This window comes from Hordeum vulgare, chromosome 6H (genome assembly GCF_904849725.1).
Source record: "Hordeum vulgare subsp. vulgare chromosome 6H, MorexV3_pseudomolecules_assembly, whole genome shotgun sequence".
Lineage (NCBI taxonomy): Eukaryota > Viridiplantae > Streptophyta > Magnoliopsida > Poales > Poaceae > Hordeum > Hordeum vulgare.
Window position 1 is genome coordinate 235,371,336 of NC_058523.1, and position 26,452 is coordinate 235,397,787.

The 26,452-nt window shown below is 42.2% G+C and overlaps 2 protein-coding genes across 13 annotated transcripts; one reads left to right on the forward strand and one right to left on the reverse strand.

Moving 5' to 3' along the window:
• The first annotated feature begins 48 nt into the window (after positions 1-48).
• LOC123404253 lies at positions 49-17,671 on the forward strand. Of its 11 annotated transcripts, XR_006611699.1 has the most exons (12): positions 49-3,480; positions 3,589-3,709; positions 4,182-4,258; positions 4,374-4,492; positions 10,963-11,498; positions 11,582-11,692; positions 11,763-11,837; positions 11,990-12,042; positions 12,140-12,292; positions 12,390-12,451; positions 12,704-12,839; positions 12,930-13,186. XR_006611699.1 is itself a non-coding variant. In XM_045098170.1 (10 exons), the coding sequence occupies exons 4-9, from the start codon at positions 10,985-10,987 to the stop codon at positions 12,477-12,479; spliced, it is 996 nt and encodes a 331-aa protein (XP_044954105.1). In that variant the 5' UTR covers positions 49-3,709; positions 4,182-4,258; positions 4,374-4,492; positions 10,963-10,984; the 3' UTR covers positions 12,480-12,481; positions 16,291-16,908. The 11 variants fall into 11 exon arrangements, 4 of the variants coding, with proteins under 4 accessions (XP_044954105.1, XP_044954104.1, XP_044954106.1 ...); XR_006611702.1 differs by lacking the exons at positions 12,704-12,839; positions 12,930-13,186 and adding exons at positions 16,291-16,848; positions 17,308-17,671 and having other exon boundaries at positions 49-3,709; XR_006611704.1 differs by lacking the exons at positions 12,704-12,839; positions 12,930-13,186 and adding exons at positions 16,291-16,657; positions 16,735-16,908 and having other exon boundaries at positions 49-3,709.
• Positions 13,933-16,369, reverse strand: LOC123404255 (protein FAR1-RELATED SEQUENCE 5-like). Of its 2 annotated transcripts, XM_045098174.1 has the most exons (5): positions 16,280-16,369; positions 15,246-15,703; positions 14,901-15,159; positions 14,610-14,814; positions 13,933-14,504 (listed from the first exon to the last, which is right to left on the reverse strand). In XM_045098174.1, exons 1-4 carry the CDS (start codon positions 16,326-16,328, stop codon positions 14,621-14,623), a joined length of 960 nt encoding a protein of 319 aa, XP_044954109.1. In that variant the 5' UTR covers positions 16,329-16,369; the 3' UTR covers positions 13,933-14,504; positions 14,610-14,620. The 2 variants fall into 2 exon arrangements, with proteins under 2 accessions (XP_044954109.1, XP_044954108.1); XM_045098173.1 differs by having other exon boundaries at positions 13,933-14,814.
• Positions 17,672-26,452: the final 8,781 nt, after the last annotated feature.

Genomic DNA, 26,452 nt, shown 5'->3' on the forward strand with positions numbered 1-26,452 from the left:
ATGGGTAATTTGTGCTTCTGAAATCCATGGAAGATCATGAAAACCAGAAAACAAAAGAATATTCCTGTGTCGTTGTCCACCTAAATGTATCAGTATGATCTGCTTTCATGCCAAAATTTATGCGCCGCTTGCAGAGGGGAAATGCCAACTAATTTCAGATTTGCTTGAACCAAAAGCGGGCTAAGGAAATTATTGGTTACTGCGTACGGGGCAACAAAGTTTCCACTCTGTAGTAAGTGGTAGTTCCGGTTTTGGTGTTCTTTGCCAAAGTAGATGTCGATTTTTTTTTCTGTAGTATGCCTGTTACATGCCGCCTTGGTCATTGTTGAATGCTAACTCCTATGGAACTGATAATTCTATTCTTGATCCCTTAGAGAAAATCGCTGAAAATGATAAGTCCAGGTATATGTTTGCGTTTATGACTTCTGTGGAAGATCATTATAACCACAAAAACAAAGAATAATGCTTTGCCGTTTTCCACCCAAATGTATCAGTGCTTTCATGCCAAAAGTTATTTATCATGCATGTTCTATTTTCATTTCATTATGTTTTAGGTTCCATCATACTATTATGTTACTTAGAAATAAATTTCTAATGCGTGTCTTTTTTCTTCTTTTGATTTCTTTACCTTTTTTCCTAAGGATCTATTGTCTCTGTTTCTAAATGACATAGTTGACCTTACTCTAGCTATGAACGTTCAAGTTGGAAAAGATAACCTATCTGGGACACTAAAGCAGGATCTACAAATGAATTGGCCTTGTCATATACATCTGTCAGTAGTCATTGGAACTTAACCAATGGAGGTCCCATAAATAACAAGCAAATCCAATGAAGGATGGATTTATATTTGTTGAGGGAAGGTTCCGAACAAAAGAACATGAGAATTGCCCACTGCAAGCTGCAGCTTGGCTAAGGAAAAAATTCTTTGTTCTTATCTGTCTGCTATTCAGTGTCTAAATATGTGAAATCATATCCATTCACAAAACCACATACATATGTTTTGGCAGCAAAACCAGCCAATGTGAAACTGTAGATTTCAGAATCGCAAAGCCACAAAATTCAGCTAATTCTCAAAATTGTGTCAAGATGGTGCTCGGTGAGATCAAACTCCTTCCACATGAGAGCATATGGCATAAACTCTGCTCTTTTCTTTTTTTCTTTCTGAGAATTACTCCTCAATTTATCTGGTAGATATCCTTTTGTTAGTAAGAAATCCATCTAATTTAATGTGATTTAGATATGCTTCTTCCGGTCATTGGCTGATTTTGTTGCTGAAATCTGCGCTTACTTCTCTTTCTACCATTGCTTCATGTCATTAGTTGAATTCACGCCTTACAGTTAGCTGTTCGTAGCTGCAGAACCATAGGGAATTCGATCCAATGGTTTGTAAACTACTGGAACAATATCATGTGAAAAAATTAGTGTCCTGGTTATATTTTGCCTCTCTTTTATGTGGTGATGTTTTCTGCTTGCCGTCGTGTTTATGGATTATTTGTTAGTCTGCTTTGGTTGTCAGATTACCGCTGTTTGTGATCTTGTAACAGATTTCCATGGTGTTGCTTTTTTTGCCCGTGGTGCTTTCTGTTGTTTCCATACATGTTAAATCTGGAGTACGTACTTATAGAAATGAAAATACTGTTTTAATTCCTGCCACAGTGAAGTCGCTGTGTAGGTAATGTTCACAACAGATTTGAAGATCATAGTTTTTCTATTTGCACGATCTTACTTTTTTTAAAACTATTTGCACGATCTTACTTAGATGTAGTAGACCTGGAGATAGATAGCCTTGGGCACAAAATTGGGGAGTGGCTTAACCTAAACACACATGAGTTAGTGAGTCCCACGATCTTACTTTTCATCTGAATTTTAACCGGTGGTGTCGATATTTAAAGCTAGGCCCCGGCTTACTCAAATGGCAGCGAGGTTCGGTGATCCCTTGCATACCATCCAGATTTCTTAATTTGGTCCAACTTTTACACAAAAACTAACATTCCCAATAAGTTATTAATGGCGATAATTTTGTTGGTTCTGTGTCTTGATTCCTGTTTAGATTCCATACACAAAGCAAGGAAGTAAATAACTCCATTCTCTTATTTCTAGGTAGGATGTATAAGGTTTTACACATGCATGAAATATAAATCAAGAGGGTTGCGTGTTGAATGAGAGATATATGAGTTTGATTTTATTTTTCTAAGGTTTTAAATGCTTCTAGAATTTTAAAAATACGATTGCTTTGTAAGAGTGTTTGTCACACCAAAGTGTTATGTATTGATAACCAAGAAGAATGGGTGAAGAGGATGGAATAAGTGACTGTAACTACATTACATTTTTGACATATTAGGTGTGCATGGGCAAGTACTTAGATGATGCTAGACGGGTCCAATCGCAGCAATAAGAGCCAAATGTAAGTTAAGAGGCGGGCGGAGTGGGTATAGTAAGTGACACAAACCTTATCAAAGATTGTCTAATCAAGGTAGGGGAAGGTGCATAGATGATGGCAAAGCGATGGTGAGTACGATGATGATGGGGCTAAACAACCATTGTTGATCTAAAGGCACACCCGAAGGGGACGGTGGAGAGACCATCAATGTAACAGTACCTATAGTAAGACTAACCAATGTAGGGAAAGATACAAGCACAAGGACGAAGAAACAACGAGGCAACTGAATCACACGGTCACCTTTTTCCTAGAGATTTGTCAAGGGGTGATGAACCTTTTTGTATACTGAATTAATCACAATGATAAATATATGCACCTGAAATTTGAGTATGAGTCATGTGGGTTTTATTTAAAGTGTAGATATAATGTGACATTTGTCACAAGAATCATATGCTACGCGTGACATACATAACGTAAAATATAACAATATTAAGATCAATTTTTATCTATATATATTATTGATGTACGTGAATAACTCATACAAATTATTACTATCTAGAAAATAGAATAAGGTTTTTTTAATTTTATAAATAAATTTGATGCATCTGATGATACGTGCATTTGCACGTGCACCATTACTAGTATTAACAAGGGAAATCAAGTGGGCATGCCATATTAATCCCCTAATAACGAGGTAGTGGGGAGACGCCGTACGTGGGTTTACCAGCCGCCACGGTACGTGTGCTAACCGTTTAGGAGATAGATAGCTAGCGTTTCCGTGATTTTATGATCGGATTAGATCGGTTTCAGGTTACAAAAAATATCTGTTGTCGACGGCGAAGAGCGCGAGGTGAAACACGACGTGCTGACGGCGGGCTTTTCTCGATGGCAAGTGACCGGCGGTGCTCGCCGACGGTCGTCGTTCATACGGTCCACCTCCCCGTTTTATTCTCATCAGCAGGTACCCTAGGGATTAGACGAGCGTTGTGCCTGGTTGCTCGTGGTACAGCCGTGAGCGGTTGGTGGTCATCGCCGCGGTGCTGCATGCATTGGGTGATCGCCACCGGGTTGCTCCATTCTGACGGCGCCGTCCTCCCCTGGTTCTACTTTAGTCTCCAATTATCTACAAACATGTTCAAATAAGTTTACATTCTTAGAAACATTCTTCAATTCTTTCACAGTGACAGGTTATCGTCGATTTGCTGCAGAGTAAGCAGTGGTTGTTTCCTTTTTGATGCGGTCTGCATCTCCATCCACCACGTCAGACCGCAACCAGGCCTTCGCCCCTGGGGCTCTTCCGTATCGCCCCCTCTCCGTAAATTTGCATGTGTATGTCTCCAATTATTGTCCAGATATGGTTAGATGTAGTAAAGAATTTTAGTTACCTGAATTTCATCCTACAAAATGTATTTGGGTTCTGAACTGGAAATTTTAAGGTTCCCTTTGCTCTCATATCATCTACTGATTACATTACATACAATCAAAAATTTATGGTTACCTTTGTTCTTGTATTATCTGCTAATTTCGATCATTAAGTTAATTGTGTTATTATTTTCCTCTCTCTGTGTTACTACTTTATGACTCAGAAAATGCAGTGCTAAATCTGCCGCGCAGAATGATGCAGAAAACCATAACTGGTATATAACCTAATATATCCTGACCTACAATATGTAGTGTTAAATAGATTAGGTATGATTTGTTCTGTTTCCATAAACTTAATTAGACCGACATCCATACTTTGTCCTAACAGAATGTACATGTCTTTGAAGCATCTAATTTATCTTCCTTTTTCTGTGCATAGAGTGATGAAATCTACATGCACTACCAGAAGGTTACATGTCTGTACGGACAATATTGGGGCAATAGGTGGACATCAAGGTACTTATGCTAATGTTGATGGAGCTACCTCTTGTGCCAGTCAGCCTGCCATATCTTTCTCTGTCCCTCGTCGTCAAAACCTAAGAAGGTCCTCAAAAGATCATGTTGTTTTCAGACAAGAATGTGGCTATTAAAAGAAAGGAAAGGGCAGCCACACCGAGCGATGATGATTTTGTTCACCCGCCAGCCCGTGTGACCAAGGCCTCGAAAGCTGCTAATAGGAAGTCCAAAAAGGTAAAATGTTGTCAGGTCTGTTGTTTCTACTATGTTCATATTTGTGTTATGCCGTTGTAATGTCCCAACGATGTGGTGACTTCCAGCTGGTGGTCGAACCTTATTTTGTTATAATTTTTGTTTTGTGATCAGGATAATATTAATAGTTATAAAAAGATGTGCCCAAACTATAAGTGTGCTCCCAACCAGATTGTGTTGGCGAAGAAAAGCTTGTCTAAAGCTGCAAAAGATAAGCTAAAGGAATATGACTTTGGAGTTTTTTTAGACATGAAACTGAAAAGTCTTGAGAACACCAAGTTATTGATGTTCCTCATGGATAGGCTGGATCCAAGTACGTTAACCTTGGAAATTGCAATTGATAAGCGCCTGAAAATTACTACACACTCCATCCAATGTGTTCTTGGGTTGCCGGATAGAGGTACAAACATAGATGTACCCAGTAAACACATCCAAAAGAAAGCGTTATGCAAACTGGAGAGGAAGCTTGGCGTCGATAAAAGTGAAGATGTGAAGGTGCAAGATTTGATTGCGCAGATTGAGAAAGATGGAGAGGGTGATGATTTCACAATCAGGTGCTTCGTGATGATCCTCCTGAACAAGTTACTATTGCCAGGGACTTGTGATTACATCACAGGAAAGGAGGCTGCATTAACGGAGGACATCAGTAAGCTGCGCTTGATAAATTGGGCTCAATTAATCTTTGATGGCATTGTGAATGCCTGTAAATCATGGCACTCGAAGAAGACCAATACCACCAGCCCCTCTATTCATGGTTGTGTGTTGTTCTTAGTTGTGAGTATTGTTAGGAATAAGCAACTTGTATTCCCATGAGGCCATAGGCCGATATATATACATGTACAGGTTATGGACTATATGCAGGAAAACCCCTTATATATTGGGATAAATACAAAAGGGTACATGACTTGTATTATAACTCTAACACCCCCCCCCCCTCAAACTCATGGTGGATGAACAACACTGAGTTTGGAGAGATAAAAACCATGTTGTGCTCTAGTCTGAGCCTTTGTCAGGAAATCCGCCAACTGTAACTCGGAAGGCACATACTGAAGAGCAACAACCTGATCCTGCACAGCAGCGCGCACATAGAAAGCATCAACACCAATATGCTTGGTGAGCTCATGCTTCACAGGATCGCGCGTAATGCTAATAGCACCTGTACTATCAGATAAGAGCAGAGTCGGTGTAGTGACAGAAACACCAAAATCCTGAAGTAACCACCGTAACCAAGTCACCTCTGCCGTCAAAAGAGCCATCGCTCGCAACTCAGCCTCTGCACTCGAACGGGAAACTGCAATCTGTTTCTTCGTCTTCCAAGCAATGAGAGAACCACCAAAAAAAACACAGTAAGCAGAAAGTGAACGGCGATCTGAAGGATCACTAGCCCACGTAGCATCCGAATAGGCCTGAAGCTGTAAAGAACTGGAGCGAGGAAAGAATAAACGGTGAGAGATTGTGCCCCGAAGATATCGGAGAACACGGAGGAGATGACTATAGTGAACCGATGTGGGAGTAGAGACAAACTGACTCAGAATATGAACCGGTTAAGAAATATCCGGACGAGTGACAGCTAGATAAACAAGACTGCCAACAAGATGACGATAGCGCGTCGGGTCAGGCAGGGGATCACCATCAGTAGCAGAGAGGTGAACATTGAGCTCCATAGGAGTCTCAACAATGCGCTCATCAGTAAGAGCAGCACGAGCAAGAAGATCCTGGATATACTTTTCTTGGGATATAAAAAAGCCATCAGAGGTAGAAGAGACTTCAATCCCAAGAAAGTAGCGAAGAGGTCCAAGATCAGACATAAGGAACTGCTCACTAAGACGAGCCTTGACAAAGGCAATATACTCAGGGTCATCCCCAGTGATGACCATGTCATCAACATAAAGAAGAAGAAGAGTCCGACCACGAGGAGAAAGGTGAATAAACAATGCTGGATCATGAACACTGGGTGAAAAACCAGCGGCAGTCACCACAGAGGCAAAACGCTCAAACCAGGCTCGGGGGGCTTGCTTAAGGCCATAGAGAGAGCGACGAAGACGGCATACCATGCCATCAGGAACAGAATACCCAGGTGGAGGCTGCATGTACACCTCCTCACACAGCTCACCATTAAGAAAAGCATTCTTAACATCAAGCTGAGAGATAGACCAGTGGCGTGTAGAGGCCACGGCAAGAAGTGTACGAACAGTGGTCATATGAGCCACAGGAGCAAAAGTCTCGTCATAATCACGACCATGCTCCTGCTGAAAACCACGAGCCACAAGACGAGCTTTGTGACGCTCAAGAGAACCATCGGAGCGAGTCTTTACCTTGTAGACCCACTTACAAGTGATGGGACGGACTCCAGGAGGAAGGGAAACAAGATCCCACGTACCTGTGCGTTCAAGAGCAGCAATCTCCTCAGCCATCGCAAACTGCCATTCAGGATGAACAACAACCTGATGATAAGTAGTCGGCTCAAGAACAGTAGCTCCAGCGGTGGAAAATCCTAAGCGATCAACAGGCGGACGAGGACGAGAATGCAAGCCATAAGTAGGCTGAGACAAGGATGACGACACATCCAAAGAGGCATCCACAGAATGTGAACGACGAGTGTAACACTGAGGAAAAGATGGAACAATGGAAGGAGGAATCGCTAAAGTAGAATCGGAGAGTGGCGACGAAGAAGTCACCGGAGATGAAGGTGTAGAATCCGGTGACATGCTAGACAAGGAGACCGTGGAAGATGGTGGCGACAAATCGACTGGAGGTGGAGAAGCAGAGGGAGCGGAATGAGTAGGCAAAGGCTCGACGAGTGTGATAGGCGTGTCAGGAAAAGTGAGAAAAGAGATATCCTCCACTGAAAAAGTCGACGAAGATGGGCGTGGGTAGAAGGGACGAGACTCATCAAAAGTCACATCCCGAGAGATACGTATCCGACGACCGATAGGATCCCAACAACGATAGCCCTTATGCTCATCACTATAGTCTAAGAAGACACACTCAACAGACTGAGCGGTCAGTTTGGTGCGTTCGCGGGGGGCAAGAAGAACATAGCAAACACAACCAAACAAGCGAAGCGTCGAATAATCGGGAGACCGATCAAAAAGACGCTCGAAAGGAACACCACCCTGTAGAGCAGCGGAAGGCTGGAAATTGATGAGATAGGTGGAGGTGGAGACGGCCTCAGCCCAAAAATGAGGCGGGAGAGAGGTAGCAATCATCAATGCACGAGCCGTCTCAAGAAGATGACGATGCTTGCGCTCAGCCACGCCATTCTGAGCATGAGCACCAGGACAAGAGAATTGAGAGAGAGTCCCTTGCTCAGCAAGAACACCACGCAACATCTTAGAGATATACTCGCCAGCAGAGTCAGCACGAAACAGACGAATGGGAGAAGAGAACTGAGTATGAACCATGGCAGCAAAACGCTTATAAATGGACAACACCTCACTATGAGAAGTCATGAAATAAAGCCATGTGTAACGAGAGAAGTCATCTATGAAAATAATATAGTATTTATGACCCCCTTTCGAAGCGAAGGGAGCCGGACCCCATACATCGGAATGGACTAAATCAAAAGGACGCTTAGACACTGACTCACTATGTGGATATGGTAACTGAATCTGCTTGCCAAGACGACAACCCTGACACTCTAATGAGGCATCTCCTGAGACAGACCCCAGAAGACCTCGACGAACTAACGACGACAAGCGAGAACCACACAGATGACCAAGTCGATGATGCCACTGCTGGAAAGAACCAGTAGCCGAGGCGACCAAAGCGGAAGAACTGGCGATAGAATGGGCAGCGGAAGGAACATGAAGCCAGTCCAACTCCCAAAGACCCTCAGAATCACGGCGGCGAGGACCAGCCCCAACCAGAGTGTGCGTGCGACGGTCCTGGACAGAACAAGAGTCAAGATCAAGGATGACACGACAACCAGAATCAGCAAGTTGACCAGCGGAAAACAAATTCATGGTAAGTCGAGGAACATGAGCAACATCGGGAACAGAATAAGGAGTGGTAAGAGTGCCTCGACTAACGACAGGAAGGGGAGTACCATCAGCGGTGAGGACATGAACAGGAGAATCAAGCGAACGAAGAGAGGACAGAGTGGAAGAATTAGAAGTCATATGAAAGGAAGCTCCAGAGTCCAGAACCCATGGGGATGTATCTGACTGTGTAGAAGGTGGTTGCTCAGTGCGGGAAGCCTCAGTCACAGAACCAGCAGTACCCGTTGAGGAAGAACCTGAAGCAGCGAGCAGACGCTTAAGTCTCAGAATATCCTGCTCAGTCAAAGCGATGGCTGAAGCTGTCGAGGTAGATGACGAAGTCGCTGTAGATGATGACTGCGCCTTGCGCAAGTGTTTCTTCTTCGTGTAGCAGTGGGGCTCAATATGACCATCATTGTTGCAGTAGTTGCAATGTGGACGGGGGCGACCTGAGCCGCCAGAAGGAGTGGGCAAGAGCGGCGGAGCACTCGAGCGAGAAGGGGTCGGTGCAGCAGGTGGCGTAGAAAAAGTCCGAGCAGCGAGCACCGAGGGAACCTCCAGCAAACCAGCACCACGTAAGCGAGTCTCCTCAGCACGAATCTCAGAAAGCGCCTCCATGAGAGAAATACGGCCACGAGCAAACAACTGAGCACGCCGGGGCTCAAACTCCTTACGGAGCCGAGACAGGAACTCGTAGACGCGATGAAACTCCAAGTCGGCCTGGACAGCCTGGCAACAGGGGCAAGTACGACAACCAGCACTGCGGAGAGAATCAAGCTGGCGCCAGATAGCAGAACTCTGTGCATAGAAGTCATCAACAGTAGAGTCACCCTGCTGAAGAGCATGCTCCTGACAGACCACAGAGAGGTATAAGGCATCACCCGAGGGCTCATAGCGCTGACGAAGGCGAGTCCACATCTCAAACACAGTAGGAAGGCCCAGAAACTCAGAGGCAAACTGAGGCAGAACGCTAGCAGTGAGAACAGCTGCAGCACGAGCATCATCATCAAGCCACTGGGTGTAAGCAGACAGAGCACCATGATATGTCTGAAGAGCCTCCTCATAAGCCAAGACCTTCTCATCATAAGCACGGATAGCGTCCTCATCAGCAAGCTTAGCCGCATCCTTGGCAGCCTGAGTAGCATCCGCAGGAAAAGCCGGTGGGGTCGGCGGAGTGGGAGCCACGGGAGGAACCGGACATGGCGGACAACAGACCTCACCAGAAAGGAAACCCCATAGGCGGATGCCACGCATGTGAATGCGCATGAAGCCAATGAACTCGGTGTAATTAGTGCCATCAAAGATCACCGGACAACGAGGAACAACAACGTAGCCGGATGAAGCAGACATTTTTTTTTTAGAACTCACGGGAGTTGCAGATCAGAGAGGGCCGACGGGAGCAAAACAGACGACGAGGCAGCGACTTGCGTCCCGATCGAAGTCAAAGCAGGAGGAGACGCTCGATCTGGATCCCGTCTGGATTTGGATCTGCAGCAGGAATCCCGTCTGGATTTGGAGCAGCAGCAGGTGGAGGCACTCGATCTGGATCCCGTCTGGATTTGGATACGAGACGGCTTCTCGCTGGAGGGTGCCTTCACGTGAGATTGATTGCTCCAACGTGAGAGAGAGATTGATGGGATCCTGGTTCCTGTGCGTGCAAACAGCAACAGGAACACAGCAGACAGCGGCGTAGAGCAACAGGAACTAGTACTGCTCGAGCCTGGTGGCTTCACGTGGAGATTGACACGAGACGGAGCCTTCTCACCAGAAGCTAAAAAAGAGGGGCCAGCCTTCCCAGAGAGCGATCCGAGACGGCTTCTCGCTGGATCCTGGGGGATCGAGGCTGGGCGAGATCCAGGAGCGGATTGGCGCCTGAAGTCCGGGAACCGCCGCGAGAGCAGAGTCGGTTCTGGACGGGATCCGCCGGCGAGGATGATGAGGAGGAGCGGATCAACAGCACGAGTTGCGGCGTGCAAAAGTTAACCTAGCTCTAATACCATGTTAGGAATAAGCAACTTGTATTCCCATGAGGCCATAGGCCGATATATATACATGTACAGGTTATGGACTATATGCAGGAAAACCCCTTATATATTGGGATAAATACAAAAGGGTACATCACTTGTATTATAACTCTAACAAGTATCACATCCCTTCTTTGCACTCAACCATCAAAACAAATTTTATCATACCCTATTGGTAGTGTAGACATGAGTTTATTAAAGTATTTTATTTTATAGGTCTATTATTTGGATAATTTGTTGGGACAGCCTTGTACCAATAACATGATCACACCACGGATAAATAATATTACGAGGGAGGAAATGTTGAGTCTGATCGACCAAGATAAAAAAGTTCTTGACGGGGTTGAAACATTTGGTGTTTTGCCAGCGAATTTCTCAACCATTCCATTGTGCAATACATTTCATTGATGACATCTTCTAACATGTGTTTTTATATTACAACTTGTAGGAGTGAGGTGGGCAGTTGCTACATGGAGGGTGCAGACCCTCGAACTGGTGGCATTCCTCCAAGCAGTTCAGATATTCCATATGGGACCTATCCTTCTTGCCCTGCACCTATTCTTAGCATGCATCATCATCTCGCGGGTTTCTTTGATCATTTGTCTGAGGCACAACAGGTAGCGGCCATGTCGGCGTTGCGAAGGTGCGATGACGACATCCATAGGCTAGTCCTGAACATATGTGATCGACAGATGATGGTAGCTGAGGAAATCAAGAGCATAGTGCTGGATTCTCGATCGAACGCACCGCCACCACCACCACCACCAAGCAAAAAGGCTGCTCCGACTGGCGCTCAATTTCCCTTGTCAAGTGTGGAAACAGATTCAAATATGCATGAAGAAAGGCAGCACCCATGCCCCACAACTGATGTTGCTAACTCTGGAAATGTGATGCTTAATGAGGGGCGTGACAATGTTTTAGATACATGCAACCTTAGTTGCACTCAGATTCTTATGGCTGCTGGGTTTTTGAAATCTCGACAAGGTACCAAAATTAAGGTATTTTCACCATTTACAATTTATTTATCATTGTCCTATGTTTTTTAAACAGGTGGCCTTATCACACAGATGAAATTTTAGATGGAACATTTGGTAGTCAGTGGAATTCACAGTGTATCTATAATGATCCCAGCCACGAAGTTCTATGGAATGGCATGTGCAAAACTTGCTATGATAATGGTATGTTCTTCTTCATAAAATGTCGGTTTTTTTGTTTCATGCAGTTGTAACCATATCGTCTTCCTTATAGGTGAAATGGGCAACTTATATAATGAAGGACATTTCGCTGAAGAGCGTGTGGATTCCTCCACTAGTGCTGACGAAGGTGATCTTGTGCATCTTCCATCAAGTAGTCAATTCTTTTTACATTGCCGCACTCTCTTTGCATGACTAATGGACTACACTCGATGGTACCTCAAACTCCCTATGCAAATACCACCGAGTATGAAACTGAGCCCAGTAACGAAATCTTTTCAGAGTTTACTGGACTCGGTGCTCCTATTTATGACGAGACACCAAAAGAACATGAGGTAGAGTGGTTTAATGTTATCGATTCATGTAAAATTCCTAGAATTATGTATGATTCGCGTGTTGTGTTACGTGCTTTCTGCCTTTTTGCAAATTCAGAATGTACCTCCTATTGTCTTTGACAAGACACCAGATGATGCGACTGGCTCGCTGACCCGATTAGCAAATATCACTGAAAATGTGATGGAACCATGGAAAGAGTCTCCTCAACTACGAGATGCTGCGATGAAAAAGATGGTTGGTCAGCACGAGGTACATTGGTGCATTTGTGGAAACAACAACATTCTTAAGAAATTATGTGTTTAAGAATCTTGTTACATGTTGTGCCTTTGAATTTTTGCGCTTTCAGTGTGTACACACCCCTACGTTTGATCAGACACCGGAGCACCTACGTCCGGAAACTCGATACAAGTATGGGAGCAGACTCCACAACATTTAGAAGTCAGTATCAAAAATGAAATTGATTTAATGTTTTCAACTCTTTTTTACTTGAAAGTCTTAAGTTTTTCTAAAATATGTTTGCTACGAAGTAATAAATAAAGTGGCTTCTTTTGGTTGATTTTAACGCTGATTACAAATGATTGTTTCTTGTTCCCGTGTTACTAGAATGACATTTGTCCACTAAAAAGATACATCAATCAGTTTTATGCTCCATTTATGTAGCTCACCCCGATTCCATCCAAAAAAATGTCTACGGCGAATAAAACGCAGAACAGTGTCGATGAATATCCTAGTGTTTTCTTAGGAAGAGAACCACTATGATGGCGAAGTTGGTCAACTGTGTTGTACCATTAATCCGGTATTTGTCGTCAATTCCCCTGTTATTGGATGATGTTATTCTGTTATTGTTTTGAGTTATAAATTATAATACATAATTTATCTCTTGTAGGAAAATGCTAGTCAGTACAGGGACGAAGTTATGTCCTAAATCTTGTTCCATGAGTTGAATGAAATCAATCCCTTACCTCAGTTACTAGAGAAGTTCAGGAAATGAAAAATTTGATGTAAATTAGGTAGCTCCTCGTATGTTTAGAACCAAAAGGGATATTACTTTCTTTCCGTGTTGTAATATACTCAGGAGTACTTGTGTATGCCTGGTTTGACGCTTGTTGTTATAATCAAATGAATGTATGTTACCAATGATAACGAAGTCACTTTTATGTGTTCCACCGCTGCAGCCGCACATCATGCACTCTCTCATTTACTCCCTCCATTCCTAAATATAAGCATTTTTAGATATGTCACTAGATGACTCCATACGGAGCAAAATGGATGAATCTACATTCTAAAAGATGTATATGTACATCTGTATGTAGTTTTCTAGTGAAAACTCTAAAAAGACTTATATTTAGGAACGGAGGGAGTATGTGACATGAAGTTCATAATGTGAACTTGTCGGGATTGACTACATTTTTCATCCAACATACAACCACTTAATATTATTCAGAAAATATTGCACAAAACCTTAAATTCATAAATTTTCTAGATGTCTACGAGTGGAAAATTAGATTATTCCGAAATATGGTTTTATAGATACCATAATTTTGCAGTATGATGTTCATGTTGGAGTACTAACTAGCTAGTATGTAAATCCGAAATATGGGTACTAACTAGCATACGCACGAAAACTTCATGTAACTACAGAAATTTTGATGTAATGTTTGTTTTTCAGCTGGTTATCTTAAAAAATGATAGTTCAAAATTAAAAATGTGCTGGAGAAATAGAAACACATGTCGGCAACTAATTAATGTTAACCAGCAACAATAGTATGTAGAAAAACTCATAAAGAATTGCCAGTAAGTCATTATCTAGCGAAGAGTGAACTGGGAAATTTCAAGACTTTTCAACCAATTTTTGTAGAGACCAAGGTTTTCCCAGCTGGACGATGAAATTGAGAGTTTGAAATTCCAATAATTCAGGAAAAAGTAAGATGATTCCAGCAAATTATACATGTCCCCATCACTGCACACGTCAAATATGAAATAAATGTCAGAACAGTGATTTTTGAGATAACGACATTCTCACATCTTTTTAGACTACTAGGGATACATGAGTCGTAATGAATAGCACAACATAGTCATGACAATCATAGAAACCAGGACTAATTGCTATCATCTGAACCACAAGATGATTCACCATAAGGCAGATCATCTTGTTCCTGCTCATTTTCCTCATCTTCCACCTCGTCATGTATTAAACAGCGACGAGTTCCCCTGCCCCTTCCTCTTCCCCTCCCCCTGGCTGTTGTGGATCCACCAATTGCAAAGCTTTCTTTTCGGTTCGGGCATGACGCCCTATTGTGACCCATTTTAAGGCCACAATTGCTGCAAGCTCTTGTGCACAACTTTGGCCCTCGTGCGCCGATGATGGGTCTTGCTCCTGGTTCTGATCTAGAACCCTTCGCTTTGGAGATTGGCGGGGCTTTCTAATTATTTAGCTCGCTGGTAGCTGGGTCACTGCAACCTACATCATCAAAGACAGTCATGACATCAGGGGGCAATCCCCAAACCTGCACCTTAAGTTCCTTCAACACGGTCATGACTCTTTCATATCCAGCTTTTGATCCACCTTAAGTTCCTTCAACACGGCATAAGCCTCTCTGAGCATATTGAAGTGCCTCCCACTATTTGATGTCCCATCGGTGGAGTGTCATTCCTGTCATATGGAGGATCAATTCGTGCATTCCTTGTGTACCTTCTATACACATACTTGCTTGGAAGCCTCTGAATCTGCTCATTTGTCATCACTATGATAAGGTGTGGGCATAGCAGTCCTGTGCAATGACAGACATAGAAAACTAATGTGCATTATCCTAATATTTTTTGCGTTAGACAAATCGAGAAATCATACTCTACTTACCTGTGTGCTCCCACTGCTTGCACTCACATTTGTATTCTTCGTTTTCTTCATCAAAAACCACTTTGAACTCATGTTGGGACCATGAAAAAGTTGGCCTGTCTCTACCGTACGGCACAAGGAAACGACCCGTGCCAACTTTCTTTGTAAGAAAAGATGTTCCATAAACATATGCTTCTTTGTACTTCCTGAATACTGCACGGGTATAGACTCTGCTCAGCTGATGTTCCAGAGGGTAGTTGGTTATTGTTTTTCGTCGGGCCTACATCAATGAATATGTTTCGAAGAGTTTCATATTTATTCAAGAATGAGGCATACTAAAAGATGGTGCCAGATGAGACGTCATACCTGTGATTCAATGGTCTCTCGGGCTTCTGCTTCTTTTCTCCTTTGCAAAACTTGGAACATTTTTCTGGCAAACACATGCATAGGTGTTGTAGGGTCAACGTGGTTTCTTTTCACAATTCTGTTTGTGCTCTCACTGCGTTGCGTAGATGTCATTCTCCCACAATAAACATCCTTGAAGTATGCGGCGATCCATCTTGCACGCATATCATACAAACTGCCAATTGTAGGATCTGATTCGAGTCCATAATCATTCACCATGTCCCACCATGCCTTCTCAAACTCCACAGGGGTGAGAGGGTGATTTATTACTGTCAACAATTTCTCTTTCAAACCATCATGCAAGTTAAACAATGCCCTCAGTCCATCTTTGTGACTCTGCCAAACATGCCATCTGCATAGCCTACGAATAGTGTTTGGAAACACTACCGGAAGGGCATTTCCCATTGCTTGGTCTTGATCTGCAGGTGATGATGTTAGTCATTTAGCAATATTTACCGTGTTGTTTCAGTTGACATGTACGTAGCAACCAAAAGACCAAGTATACATGTAAGTATGCAATGAGGTTCCTTATATTCCATGCACGTTTTGAAAGTACGGAAAACCCAATCAAATGTATCCTCCTTCTCGTCACCGAGGAGTGCAAACCCAAAAATGACATTCTGCAAATGGTGGTTGCTCCCGACAAACATCGCTAACATCGCTAACGGCTTTTTGTAAAAAGTGCACTTATATGTTGTATCAAAAGTAACAACATCACCAAACTCAGCATAGTTAGCCTGGCAGCTAGCATGACTCCAAAATATATTCTTCGCAACGCCCTCGGAGTCATGATCTATGTCATAATAAAACTTATTGTTTTGTGCTCTACACTCACTGAAGAAAGCCTTTAGTTTTTTCACATCATCCGCTCGCTCCTTTCGCACATTTTCAGCTTTTCTAAAATTCATATTCACAGAAGCAACAAAATATGTTACAACCACACAGGCTTTACAGTATGTATTGCTGCATCACAGAATGAAAAGTCACACAATTACCTTTTTTGCAGGTCACGTTCACTCCGTGACATGTGGTCACGGTTGCCATGAAACCTGGTCAACACATTCATGGTGGCATTAGGAGAAACGTCGCAGGTCTCCAGGTCATCAATGAGCTCCATGATAACAGGGTCTTTGTTCTTGTGTGAACGAATGTGCTTCAACTCGCACGCATCAGGATTCAGAGTATGATTGTGCTCTAATAGTACTTTCTCATATATCCATTCTTTCCCTTTCTTCTTCATCTTAACCGCTGCCTTGCAGTTAACCCTCTTGGACATCTTCGCACGTTTCCGTTCCTCCCCGGGCTTGTAGAATGTAGAATTACCTTCCCGAGAGCATGCATAGAGACGCGGCATCGGCTTCCTCTTCAGCTTGGTAATACCAAAACCCGCTGCTCTTGCATATTGTCGATAAAAGTCATACCCTTCTTCATCTTAACCGCTGCCTTGCAGTTAACCCTCTTGGACATCTTCACACATTTCCGTTCCTCCCCGGGCTTGTAGAATGTAGAATTACCTTCCCGAGAGCATGCATAGAGACGCGACATCGACTTCCTCTTCAGCTTGGTAATACCAAAACCCGCTGCGCTTGCACATTGTCAATAAAAGTCATACCCTTCCTCTTCAGTAATGAAAACCATATTTGTTTTCGGCACAAAATCTTCACGAACTTGCCAATCCTGGTACCTCGATCATTTCCAGATTAGTCCCTACTTGTCATTGATCAGAAGAACAATTCATACGACTGTGTATGTACAATGAATAGGCATAACAATTGTCATATGTGGCACCTACAAATTTGGACAAGCTTTCGTAGTACTTCGTATTCAGGAACGAGATCGTCTGACTTAGATGAATGTACTGCATAGGGAAGTAGTATGCCGTGCGCCGTCCGTTGACGATCTAACGACATTCTCTCTGGGGTACAACCAAAGCGCTCAAGCGGCCCAATCCTATGGCACCCACTGATTTTTCGTTAGCCTGAGCTCTCGTCTCGCTTCTAACAAAACTCTCGCCTGGCCATAGGTTCGCCGGCGGGGGCGACAAGCTTCGGCAGGACGTGAGGCCGCCTAGCCGTGAAGGAGGCGGAGCCAGCCGCTACCCCGTCGAGGGTGTGACGCCGCCTAAACGTGGAGGCAACTAAGCCTCGGAGCCGTTAAGGCCGTGGAGTTGTAGATCCGACGCCGTCGAGCTGCGGAGCTGGCGCCTCGACGTCGCTGAGCTGTCGAGGCCACGAATGGTTTCGGAGGAACAAGAGAGAAGCTCTCTATAACTGAACTAGTGTTCTAGTTTATACTGCTACATGTGCAGAATTGATAAGATTTGAATGTCACTTGTACATGTGCAGAGTTGAACAGATTTGAATGGCAAATGCTCATGCTTTCTTGAATGTTTGTTATGACGAAATAATCACATGACAGGACAACAATGTATCTCTTGAAGCTACAGATTTCACTACTTTGCAGGGAATCTACAGATTTCACCACTATATCAAACTAGATCAAACTTCAGAAGGACAAGGAAAAAATCAGGAAAAATTACTTATTGAAATTAGAATCATGATGGGATGTGTTAGCCTCGTCTTCCACCTAGTTGCTTCTAGTTCTATCAGAAAAAGGGGTGCCTGATCAGATTCAGCAGGCTGCTCTTCCATAGCAAAAGGAAAACTGATCAAGTTCTAAAGTAATCAGATGGTGGCTTTGGGCCGCATGGGCCGGTAGTTTTGCTGACGAACTGGGCGACAGAGCTTGTTCTACATTCCAGCCATCGGATGGCCAACGGACGGCGCAGAGCGTACTACTTCCCTATGCAGTACATTCATCTAAGTCAGATGATCTCGTTGCCATATTCAGCACCAACATAGATGAAACAAGAAAATCACAAGAGTGTGCTACCAAAAAATACAACGAAATCACATCCTTATAATGTATAAAGCCAAGTCATCATATGACCAAAAAATGTTTTGATCAAAATCGAATCATGATGTGCTGTCTAGTTCATATAGAAAAATAATATAGGGCATTTCCCAATGTTTATCTGCATTCATCGAAAAAGAGATGACTACAGACAATTGCATGCATACACACCTTCAAATATTCCATCTCATTTTCAATGCTTACAGCAAGGTGTCTACCTACATAAACATTCAGATACACATGTTTGAGAGAGAACGTACATGTAAACCTAAAAATGGTTTCATACTTTAACCATATTTAAACTATACCCATTAATTTATCTCTCAAAACCATACTTGAACCATACCCATTTAGTGTCACTTTTAGCCCAACCAAAACCAAATCCACTATATTTTCACCCAAACCAATTTAAACCAAAAACATAATCATGGGTTTAAACCCAGTACATAACCATGAGTTTGCTTTAATGTACATATGATTGCACAAATTGACATGTTAAGAAACAAATAACATAGAAAAGTCATAAGTGCATCTACAAGAGTTTAGAAACAAATTAATCCTTGAGATACAGTCAACACACAGTAAGAGACAAAAAAAACATGCCCATGACTGATAAGCTCACTAACAAGTGTATTAAAACCAAATTGCTTAACGAAAGCACAAGAAAACAATTCCAATTTTCATCTGTTGTTTCCCCATAATACATAATTACATAGTGCATTACAACATGCACGCGGATCAAAGATACTCGTTCTCGGTCGTAGTTGATTATTGCATATAACCAATGCCTAAAAATCGGTTTGGACCCATAGTTTATAACCGTTAATAACCAAAATGTTTAGACCCATAACCAACTATACCCAAACTAGTTTCTCCACGTACCCAAACCAAAACTAAACTAAAAAAATCTCAGCCCAATAAAACCTAAACCAATCAAACCCAAAGTAAGAACCGAACCGTTACACCCGGTTTTTTAATAACCATTCTCACGTTTACGTACGTGTATGTATCTGGCGCTGGGATCTGGAGTCATCATCTCGATTGGTTGAACATTACACGGCGGCGTCAACAAGGATGGGTGCATTGCCGGATGACGCACCAATGAGTTACACCGGAGCCACAGCCGGCCGAAGTTCCAACGCCATGGTCTGACGTCGAGAAAGATGCCGGAGGAGGCACATTATCAGGAAGAACAAAGCTTACCGGAGAAGGCTCGTTGTCCTCGGATTCTCGCCGGCGGAAATTTGGAGAGGAGTCCAGAGGGAAACCGCCGGGTGCGCCTCCCCTCACACCCGTCCTGAAAAAAGAAACACTGTCATTGCACGATCCCAGCCACGAACTCTAAAACCGCAATACAGAGTCTGCCAATGGAATGTAAGTTTATGGGATACTCTTACAACTGAAACAAATTCAGTCAACACTAAATGGGCATGCAATTTCAGATTAAAAAAACACTGCTCCCAAAGAAAAATGATCCCCAACGAAATTCCTAGAACCACAAAATTTGTGGCGTTAAGAACAGGGGCAAAGCAGAGGCGGGGGGAGGGGGTATAAAATATGAGTTCAGAATACGAACTGAGGACCTCCATGCTGGCCGAGCATCATGCTCCGGTCAAGGCAACTCCATGCCGGGATGGTGGCTCCATCTCCAGCCGCCTTCTCCCGCCGGGATGGTGGCTCCATCTCCAGCCGCCTTCTCCCGCCGGGATGATCGAGGCGCCTCCATCCAGGACGACCACTCCCGCCGCCCGCCACGGCGATCTCTCCCGCTGCCAACCACGGCGACCCCTCGGCCCGCCCATCCGCATCCTCGCCTGGGCGGCTCTCCTATGGCTTCACTACGTCGCATCGCAGAGGGCAGCGGCCAACGGGCCAGCGGCGACTTGGTCAGGGGAACATAGAAACGACCAGTAACCACCACAGCGACTTGATCTATTGGATTGTAAGATTATCCGCTCACTCGAGAAAATATAAAAAAGGAAACACTTGTCGGTGGTGCGCGGCGGTTTGCTGACTTGGCATGCAACTTTTTTCTCTAAAATTGTTGTAACCGGCGTCATATTTGTTACAAGCGTTTTGTTTTTGCTACAACTGTCCGCTAAAAAAGTTGTATCCACGGTTGGTTGCAACTCCAGTTCGTCGGATTTTCGTTACAATCGCTGTTTTTTACTTTTGCTACAACCGTGTTAATTTTTGCTGCAACCGTTCACTAAAAAAGTTGCAACCACGTCACGTAGATATTTGCTACAATCGGCGTTTGACTTTTGCTACCACGCACCATCGGCTTCGTTCTTTTGCTACGATCACGTAGATATTTTTTGCTACAAATTTTGTTTTTTGTTGCAACCGTTGAAAAAATTGTTGCATCACGCCGAAATTTGCTACATCGAAGGGGAAAATGTTGCATGGAAGATCCAACGGTGCGAACGACGCGGGGTTGGTGGATCCTGCGTCTCGCGCGCGGCCGGCCGAAAGTCAGTCCCCGAAAAAACAGCTCGGGACCATAGAAACGACCAATAAAATTACTACGAGGATAGAACAAAACTTACGGCTCAGTGGACAACCCAATTCGGATCGGTCGATCGACCTGGGTGAGGATTGTCTAATAGAGTATATATATATATATATATATATATATATATATATATATATATATATATATATATATATATATATATATATATATATATATACATATAGGGTGGCGCTATTCGTCATTCTGGGTGAGAAATAGTTATTCTTCATCCCTCTGTTTTAATATCAATGCACCCTAATTTTACGTTTCGTAAAATTTATCTTATTTTATACGTAAAAGGAGACTGTAAAAAAATATAACCAATATAAAAATATTTTATATCATGTAAAATTACGAACATACAAAAATAATGCAAAAAATACAAAAAATTCAATTTTTTCTGGTATTATGAACTACATTTTTGTTTTCCTTTTGTCAAATTTTACGTATGATTCAATATAAATGAAAATATTTGTATTTAAAATTTAATTTATTTGTAAATTAATCGTAAGATTATCTCGGGTGAAGAATAAACTATTCTACACCCTGGGTGATGAATAGAGTTTCTAATATATATGTACCACCGATGGTAGTTACCACCACTTGTGTTTTGTATGTTGTATGTAGTATCTATCAAATCGGAGAGTATGTATGCGTAGTATGTAGTATATAATCATGTTTAGGTAGTATATATACTATTTTTGTGGTAGTATGTATCATTTTTTGTGTATGCTCTTTTTTACATACAAATATATACGTATTTTACAAATATAATAAAAAATATGGATCACCTTGTAATTTTTTCATGTAACTTACTTTAAAAAATCTTATATATAGTATATGAACATAATAAGAATGATAAATTAATATATATACTCCCGCGTGATAGTATATGAAACACGTGGGGTAACTACCCCTGGGTAGTAGAATGTATTTTTCCTATATGTGTGTGTGTGTGTTCTCCCACGGTTTTGCCAATATGCAACAGTGAAAATTATTTCACTACAACTAAAGAAAAATTGATCTTTGTAGGATTCAAAAATGCAACATATTGCTATCCTATGTAATTTTCATATCCTATAACCCTAAATTAACTATGACATATATATATATATATATATGTTCTCCCACGGTTTTGCTAATATGTAACAAGGAAAAATGTTTCACTACAACTAAAGAAAAATTGATCTTTAGGATTCAAATGAAACATATTGCTATCCTATGTAATTTTCATTTCCTATGAATTGATCAAGAAACCCTAAATTAAGTATGATATATATATATATACACGACTCCTTTTATATACTCCTGAGTGTATGTACTCCCAAATTTAATATACCTCACCTACGAGTGTATTATACCCCATTTTTATTTTTTATATACCTCATTAATTATTTTAAGATAACTTAGTACAAATAGTGTAAAAAGTATCAGTAGAATTATCAGTTATTTCAATATACCATTTTCACGTACAAAAACAGCAGTATATGTGCAAGTATTATAAAATATTGGTATTCAAATGAGATTTTTCACATAAGTCACTTCAGGGTATCTACTATTCAATAATGAAGTATATTAAAAATGATAAAGAGGTATAGTCGGTTAATCTATGTGGTATATTAAACGTGAGAGTACGTACACTCAGGAGTATGGAGCCATTTTCCTATATATATATATGTTCTCCCACGGTTTTGCCAATATGCAACAAGGAAAACGGTTTCACTACAACTAAAGTGAAGTTGATCTTCAGGATTCCAATGGAACATATTGCTATCCTATATGCAATTTTCGTAACCTTTGATCAAAGAAAAGCCTCAAAACATACCTCGTCCATTGGAAGACCATACATTTCTATTGAAACAAAGTTGGATGACGGCAACAACTTCTTGATTGGCCGTGTACTCGAGATCGAGCCCTATGAACTTGTCTTTCTCCTCCACCTCTTCAAGTCGTTCCTCGAAATAGGAAAGAAAACGCGGCACCATGGCGCTATCATGTGTGTAGACGACGTTGAGTTTAGTCGTGCCATGTGTGAACACCTCTCCGTAGCGAGTGATTGGATCATTCATGATGGAATAAGATAGGGAAAAAAGAGCGGGAGAGGGGACGAACATAGAAGAGGGAATACTCTTCCCTTGCGGTATGGTTCTGTTTTTCATCGCGTGAAACGACGCGGGATGCGAAAGGTTTGGACCTTTAGTCCCGGGTTAAGCCACGAACCGGGACTAACGTGGCTCCACCAGCAGGCGAACGGTCGCCACGACCCCTTAAGTCCCGGTTTGAGACTCGCATCAGGCGAACGGTTTCCACCAAACATTTAGTCCCAGTTCGTGGCTCAACCCGGGACTAACGGATCTTATCGAAACAGGACAAAAGCCTAGCTTCTCGAACCGGGACTAATGGTGACATTAGTCCCGGGCGAAAACCAAATCGGGACTAAAGGACTGAACATAAGACCAGTTTTCTACTAGTACCCAACGTTTTCAAAACTGCTCTTAAACCGCGAGGAATCCCAAAAGGTGTTGAACATGGTGAAGATGCGCATTTTCAACAGCTATCCAACACTATATTATACGCCTCATTCCTACAAACGGTCTAGAAACTGGAGCGAAAACAATGCAGAAAAAATGCTTGCAGTTTTTTCTACTCACATTGCACTACTTGTTCGATAGGGACGCAGTGCACTCGCGTTAACCATACAGTTTTGAAGTGATGTCAGAATAGTGGGTGCAAAATAACTACTCTGACATTGGATATATATATAGACCGTATGTTTTGAGATTCGGTGCAGAATAACTATTCTGACACCACTTCTGAACTGCATGGTTAACGTGACTGCATTGCACCCCCTATCAAATGAGCACTTCAAAGTGTGAAGAAGAAAGCTCCACGCGCATTTTTGGCACCATTTTCGCTCCACTTTCTAAACATTTTGTCGAAACAAGGCGTAGAATATACCATTGGCTAGCTATAGAATGTGCAACTTCTCCGTGTTGAACACTTTTCGAGATTCCTCACGGTTTAAGATAAGTTTCGAAAACTGTGGACACCCTACGACTTGTATTGATCGTATTTTCACTTTTTTCTAAATCGCTCGTGAGAATGAATCAAGTGATATGGCATTGGAATGATATTATCGAGGCACACGTTTTTCATGTAGATTACACTCTCTAATTATTTACGGTTTGAGAGAAGTTTCAAATTTACTCAAACGTGGAATTCTGTTTTTCAATTTTTTTGATTTTTTCGGTAGGATTTTCACTATCGTTTTTTAACCATTTGTCATAATGAGGAATGTGATACGACGTAGGAAATCTGTGTAATCGGGAGAGCTTTTATATGTTGGGCATTTCTTGATATTCCTCACGGTTTTAAATGAATTTTCAAAATGGTGTGGCTGCCTATGAGTGGCAGCAAGCGTAGTTTTGTAAATTCTTCCAAACCACTTGATGGAATGATGCAAATGATACAGTGTTGGAAAGATATCAAGGAGATGCATCTTTTTCATGTAGAACACTCTGTCTAATTAATTAATGTTTAAGAGCTGTTTTGAATTTCCCTAAATGCACACACTATTTTTCAGAACACAAAAATCGACAATTGAACCGCATCAAAAAGCAGAACGCACTACTTAAGACTGAAGACCGGACTGCATCCTACGGACAACCGAACCTCCTCATTTTTTGTCAGATGTGAATTTTCAAGATGAGGAAGTAGAGTGCACTTCACATCAGACGTTAGTGAACCGCGATGCTATAGAGAAGCGAACCTCATTACTTTTTTATCGTTTCCAAGAAAAACTTATGCACTTCACATTGAAAAAAGTGAACCCCGACACTACTCAAAGTGAGTTGCACGAGTTCTTGTTTTCTTTTTTCATACTTCTTATTTTTTATGCACGTAGATCAACTGAGTGAACCGCATGAGTGAGTAAGTGAACTACATCTAATAAAAAGAGAGCTTCTTCGAGACGTTTAGGTTTGTGTTCAATTTTTTTTTGTAAATTCATATGGACTACATAGTAAATGTTTAGTGAGATGCCTGACTAGGGGCAAGCGGTGTGCATAAATTATATTGCATCAAAAGACTGTTACCTCCGACCAACATCCTTTGAATAATTTAACAAACAATTGAAACACACAAACAAAATCAAAGTACTACAAAACTGAGCTAACCAAACTGCACACACAATTTTTGATTTGTGGCACTATCTATGTGTGAGATCGATAAAAGAGGTCTCTAGAGGGGGTGAATAGACTACTTGCCTGAATTAAAATCCTAGCCTTTTCCCAATTTAATGGTTGGTAGATTTTAGCAATTCTAACAAGTCTAGTGCATCCTACACATGCTAGTCAACAAATATGGCAGCGGAAAGTAAAGACTTTGCACATGTAGTAAGGAGTAGAGTTTAGGAAGATCAAACGCGAAGAAGTTGACACGACGATTTTTGGCATGGTTCTGGTAGGTGGTGCTATCGTACGTCCATGTTAGTGGAGACTTCAACCCACGGAGGGTAACGGCTGCGAGAGTCCATGGAGGGCTTCACCCACAAGGGGTCCATGAAGAAGCGGCCTTGTCTGTTCCACCATGGCTTCCATCCACACAAGACTAGCCTCACTCACAGTAGATCTCCAGGAACTAGGCGACCTCCTTACCATTACAAAAATCTTGGTTCAACTCCACAACACGAAGTAAGAGGCTTCCAAGCGACACCTAACCAATCTAGGAGGCACCCCCCAAAAGATAATAGATGTGGTAGAACGATGAACTCCTTTCTCTTGTGCTTCTAAAGATAGTCTCCTCAAAACTCAATCACTCTCTCTCAGATTTGGCAGGGGTAGGAGCGATTGATCTTGTGAAAAGCAACTTGGGGAGGCTATAAATCAAGGTTTAAATGATTATAATGTAATCTCTTGATGTCAACACATGAGTAGGTGGCTCTCTCTCAGAAAAATGGATCTCGCATGTGTAAGTGTGTTCTCAGTGCTTCCTTTGCGAATGAGAGGTAGGTGGAGGGGTTTATGTAGGCATCCCCCAAAATCCAACCGTTATAACATTATTGCCCAACTCGGTGAAAGTTGCACTAAATGTGTCAGCTTTTGAACTCTTGGTGATACCGATATAGGAATCTCGGTGGTACTCATACGATGAACTAGACTGGCTTCCAAAACTCGGTGAGACCGATTTAAAACTCGGAAATTCCAAAACTGAAAATCATCTCGACACAATGTTGATCACCAAATCTCGGTGGCACCGATAGGAATGTCGGTTGTACCGAGATGGTGGGTTTTCCATAGGATTTTACTAAGTGTAAAATCGGTATGGCCAAGTAGGAAATGTTGGTGGCATCGATTTTTCTTATGTGGTTTGGGACAGATATATTTTGTGGGAAGTGGCCGAGTAGTTATGGTGGCTATCTCTAAGCACTTGAGCACCCAATCTATCATAGTACCTCATCCCCTTTGAACAGTATTGGGTTTCCTATGGACTCAAAGGGATTTATCACAAATATAAAATATAGAGTCTTCTTGCTTGAAGCTTTAGCCAATCCTATTCCTTCCTTGCATGAAAGGGGCATCTCCTCATAATTCCTTGGCCAAAGCTCTGTGTGGACTATACCTGAAATATACTAGGTAAAAATGTTAGTCCAAGAGACAATCTATGTTGTCATGAATTATCAAAACCACCAAGGTAGAATATGTGCTTTCATTATGGCCGTTGATGATGCTCATGGACACAA